The 5,186-nt window shown below is 36.8% G+C and overlaps 1 protein-coding gene across 1 annotated transcript; it reads right to left on the reverse strand.

Annotated features, from left to right (window-relative positions):
• Positions 1 to 3,497: 3,497 nt before the first annotated feature.
• Positions 3,498 to 3,938, reverse strand: LOC117114202 (craniofacial development protein 2-like). Its single transcript, XM_033257795.1, has one exon. It carries the CDS (start codon positions 3,936 to 3,938, stop codon positions 3,498 to 3,500), a length of 441 nt encoding a protein of 146 aa, XP_033113686.1.
• Positions 3,939 to 5,186: the final 1,248 nt, after the last annotated feature.

Raw genomic sequence — 5,186 nt, forward strand, 5'->3', positions numbered from 1 at the left:
ATTATTATTATTATTATTATTATTATCATTATTATTATTATTATTATGATTATTATTGTTATTATTGTTATTATTGTTATTATTGTTGTTGTTATTATTATTATTATTATTATTATTATTATTATTATTATTATTATTATTATTATGATGATGATGATGATGATGATGATGTTGTAATGATGTTGTTTGTGTTCTTTAATTTTATTAAAGAGGGCCCCTGAATATCAGTTAACCTACTGGGCTAAACTAGAATGGTTACCCTCTTTAAAGATGGTTGAAATAAAAAATAAAAAAAATAAATACCCACTCTGACCCAAGACCCCTGTTACGCGCCTGGTATTAGCGCCAATGTGTGCCCTTGTGCGGACAGGGGATGTGCCCCCTCTGAAGCTGGAAACCTTCTTTTGGCAAAATAAATTGATGCAATTTGCTATTATAGGCCTAATCAATAAATTCCTCATCAACCGATATAACCTTAAACATTCTTGGAATTGACATAACATTACTGATGTCGTACACACCCTTCAGTGTGAAATGTGAAATGTGGCTCTCTTTGCAAGCACATCTAACATCTAAGGAAAGAAGAGCTTAGATTGGTAACAGATAAAATAATTTTGTTATCAACATTATACATTATGCTAATTTTCATCTTTGTAAGCGCATAAGACAGTGCAAATTATTTCTGTGACAGTCTTTCTAAGTGTGTAAAGCTCCATTTTATCCCATACATAGTCAAAATATTGGGGGGATGATACAATGGACCATCCCCCTTCAAATATTGGAGGATATATCCCCCATTGCCCCCGGGATCTACGCCTATGGCTAGAGTACACTAGGTAGGCTAGATGAAGAACTGACTAAGCCCTGGGCTTTGCCTCCACTACCTAGGCTAGCAGAAGCCCTTATATAATAATATTTTGGCCTGTCCTAAATGTTTCTAAATCCGATGTTTCTGTGTTTCTAAACTTATTTTTGATCGGTCTCACTCACACACGGCATCGCCTTTGTTTTGGTGTGTGTGTGATGTGTAGCGTGTCTTGTTGCTGCGAAGCAGCCAATTCATATTATTGACAGCAATTTGACCTCTGAAAGGTCATTGTAGGTAAAAAAAACCAAGGGCCTAAGACGACTGAAAAGCGGAGTTTCCTTCTTTCGTTCTGCCGGGTAAAATCAATTACTTTAGGCGACGTTTGTAGACTAACCTACACGTACCAACGTCCGCATGTCGCGACGCTCGAGTATTACTATTCAGCGTTTTTACTATATATTAGATTTCCTATTTCTACGTTTCGGCCCATGTCTCAGCCACAATATTTTGAGGCCAATATTATTTACGAACCCAGTTAAACTATATTTCATCGTGCTAATTATTATATTTCATCGTGCTAATTATTATATTTAGGCGACGCTTGTTAGACTGGCATACACGGTACCAACGCTCGTTTTTACTATGTTTCTACGTCAGCTCGAGACGCTCGATTATTACTATTCAGCGTTTTTACTATAACCATCATCATCATCATTTCAGCCGTTTTCGGCCCACTGCAGGGCGAAGGCCTCCCCCAAGCTGAAACCACCACGTCTGTCCTGTGCAGCTCTCATCCAGGAAATTCCGGCAAATCTCACGATCTCATCCCTCCATCTGATTTTAGGTCTTCCTCGACCTCGTGTGCCTATTCGGGGAGTCCATTCAGTTGTTAGCTTCGTCCATCTGTTGTCATTTGTTCTGGCGAGGTGCCCTGCCCATCTCCATTTCTTGTTTTTTACTACTTGCATAACATCATTAAATTTTGTTTGCTTTATGATCCATTTTATCTGATCCATTTTATAGTTTTCCTGTCTAACTTGTGATCCAACATACACCTTTCCATACTTCTTTGTGTTGCATTTAGTTTTTGTTCCATCTTCTTTGTCATTGCCCATGCCTCTGCTCCGTAGGTCATAGAAGGTAGTATGCACTGATTGAATACTCTACGTTTAAGGCATAGCGGTATGTTACTTTTCATGGTGATGTTTAATTTTCCAAAAGCACTCCACCCAGCTTGGGTTCTTCTTTTTATTTCTTCTAGGTGGCTATAATCCATTTTCACAAGTTGTCCCAAATATACATATTTGTCAGTTGTTTCTATGATTTCATTATTGATTTTGATTGGTTTAGCTTTCGCGTAAGCATTGAGCATGAGTTTCGTCTTTTTCTTGTTTATTTTTAATCCAATATTGTTACTTTCTTTGTTTAGTTGGTCGAACATTATTTCCAGATCCTCTGTATTGTCTGTGATGAGCACTATGTCATCCGCAAATCGGAGATGATTCAAATAATTCCCGTCTATGGAGATTCCTTTGTTACTCCAGTCCAACTTCTTGAAGATTTCCTCCAATGTAGCATTAAATGGTTTGGGTGAGATCATATCTCCTTGTCTCACTCCTCTTTCAATTTTTATCTTGCTGCTATCTTCATGTAATCTGATGGTTGATGTCCCTTGGTTATATATTGTCTTAATTATATTTATGTAGGATGGATGTATACCTTGGTTGATTAAAGATTCAAGGACTGATGGGATTTCAACACTGTCAAATGCTTTCTCATAGTCGATAAACCCGAGGTACAAGGGCTGTCTATATTCCCTCTGTTTTTGTATAATCTGGTTTATTACATGAAGATGGTCAGTTGTTGAAAAGCCACTTCTGAATCCTGCCTGCTCACGCGGCTGGTTAAAGTCCAGGATTCCAGTAATACGGTTTGTTAATGTTTTTGTAAATAGCTTATACAGATTTGAAAGAAGACTGATGGGCCTGTAATTTTTCAAATCCGTGATATCGCCTTTCTTGTAAAGTAATATAATGATGGCATTGTTCCAGCTATCTGGAATTTTATTTGTTCTGATGCAGATGGTAAAAAGTTCTGCAAGTTGTTTGCAAGCTATGTCCCCTCCTTCTTTGAGATATTCAATAAGAGCTTCATCTTCCCCTGGTGCTTTACCTATTTTCATATCTTTCAGAGCTTTTTTGACCTCATCCTGATATCGGGGACGGGTTCTTCTTCCGTTTTGCTGAAATCTGGTTTTCTTAGTTTCTTTTTACTGGAGTATTGATCTTTGTAGAATTCTTCCACCCTGCAAATGATTTTGTTCCTGTCATTTATTAATTTACCATCACTTGTTTTCAGTGCAATGATTTGGGATTTTCCAAGTGTAAGTTGTCGTTTTGCTCGTTTGAGGCTTCTGTGTTCTTTAATGGTCTGCTGAATTGTGTCTTTGTTGTATTTGCGGATTTCATTTTTCATCCGTTTTCTGATGGTTTTGCATGTTTCTGTATATTCTATCTGATGTTTTTTGTTATCTTTTTCATCTCCCTTATCTTCTTTAAAAGTTTGAGTGTTTCTCCTAAAAGTTTTTCCACTTTGTTGCAAGTGTTTTTACCAGCTACTTTTGATGCAAATTGTGTAATTGTGTTGGTAATTTGTTCACATCGACAATTTACATCTAGGCCTACTCCTTCTAGCTCATCGTGCAAAGCGTCAAACTTGTTTTGCAGGGCTGTTTGGTATTTTTCTGCCGGTTTTGTAAATTTAGTTGTGGTGTCTTTTTTCGCACTAATCTTGCCCTTTCCAGACGCATATTGATCTTAATTGTAGCTCTAACAAGACGGTGGTCGCTTCCGGTGTCAAACTGTGCAAGGACTGAAATGTCTTTCACAATTTCATGATTGCTGGCTAGGATAAAGTCTATTTTATTTTTGGTGTCTCCGTTGGGGCTTTTCCATGTCCATTTTCGATTTGGTTTCTTTTGGAAAAATGTGTTCATTATCTTTAGGTTTCTGCTTTCTGTGAATTCTATTAGTCTGTCTCCCCTTTCATTTCGTCCTCCAATTCCAAAACTTCCAATGGAATTTTCTTGGGTGTGAGTCTTCGATCTTACCTTGGCGTTAAAATCCCCCATAATTATTTTGTAGTGTGTTTTCTCTTGATTTAAGATGTTGTTTATTTCTTCATACATATCATCGACTTCGTCATCGGGCGGTATAAGTCAACTCGGCCCAAGTCTCGGCACAGTATTTTGAGGCCTATAGTATTTACGAACGCAGTTAAACTTATTTATGTCAACGTGCTAATTATCACATTTTAAAACAATAATTAAAAATGTATTATACAAGGGGCCGCGAAACTGTGGCCAAGTTGACTTGGTGCCGAGTTGACTCGAATTCGATCATGCTTACGTTGTGTGGTGCGTTGGCAGTCAACTCGCCTCTACAAACTCGCCCCTAGAAAATTCGCCGCCTTGAAAACTCCCCATACTAAATCATCTCACCAAATAAAAAAATTAAGAGTTGACGTTGAAACTTTATTTTAAAAAACCTAAATCATAATTCACCACTATAGACACTTTTTGACAAAAATGAAAAATTACGACTTTGTTACCCAATGAGAAGTGTTCTCATATTATTTGTTATATCTTTATTATTCATTATTTTCACTTGACTCGCATAAATAATTTTGTTCGAAGAACATTTATATGCAGTTGTACTTCGCAGCACTTCACTTGCAATTTGCAATTTCTAGTGTGAATATTTATATATACATCGTCATTAATTATTCATGATCTGACGGAACTGGTGCCCATATAACGCTTACCATAAATACGACGCCCCTCGCTATAAAGTACGGTAAAAGAGGGCGTCGTCGTGATACCATACGACTGGAAAGGGTTAAAAATGTTAAACAATATTCTACGATGAGACTGTCTCCAACTTAGTAGTACGATTACGATTTAAGTAAAATAAATGCCGTTGACTACTTGTAGTCGACTTTTTGTAACTGGTGGTGTGATGATAGGTGCCTAAGACTTAAATTTCGAAACACATGCTTAATACACAGTAGGGTAGTCGCTTATTGCTATGGGCGTTTATTATAGTGGTACAGTATTAGCAAATGTGTAGTATATATATTCTTGTAAAATTTAACAATAACAATAGTTTGATTGTCATCGTTGATTTGTAAGGTTTTGGAGAAACGTATTATACATAATGAGTATTGCCTTCTTAATCCTAACCAATACGGGTTCATTAAAGGGAAATTATGCGTGACTCAACTTAATGACGTATAATTTAAATGGGCTAAACTGCTTGACAAACGTGCTATTGTCGACACTGTATTTTTAGACATGAGTAAAGCATTTGATAAAATAGCA

This window comes from Anneissia japonica, unplaced genomic scaffold (genome assembly GCF_011630105.1).
Source record: "Anneissia japonica isolate Jap-2015-1 unplaced genomic scaffold, ASM1163010v1 scaffold288108_len519018_cov203, whole genome shotgun sequence".
NCBI classification, from domain to species: domain Eukaryota; kingdom Metazoa; phylum Echinodermata; class Crinoidea; order Comatulida; family Comatulidae; genus Anneissia; species Anneissia japonica.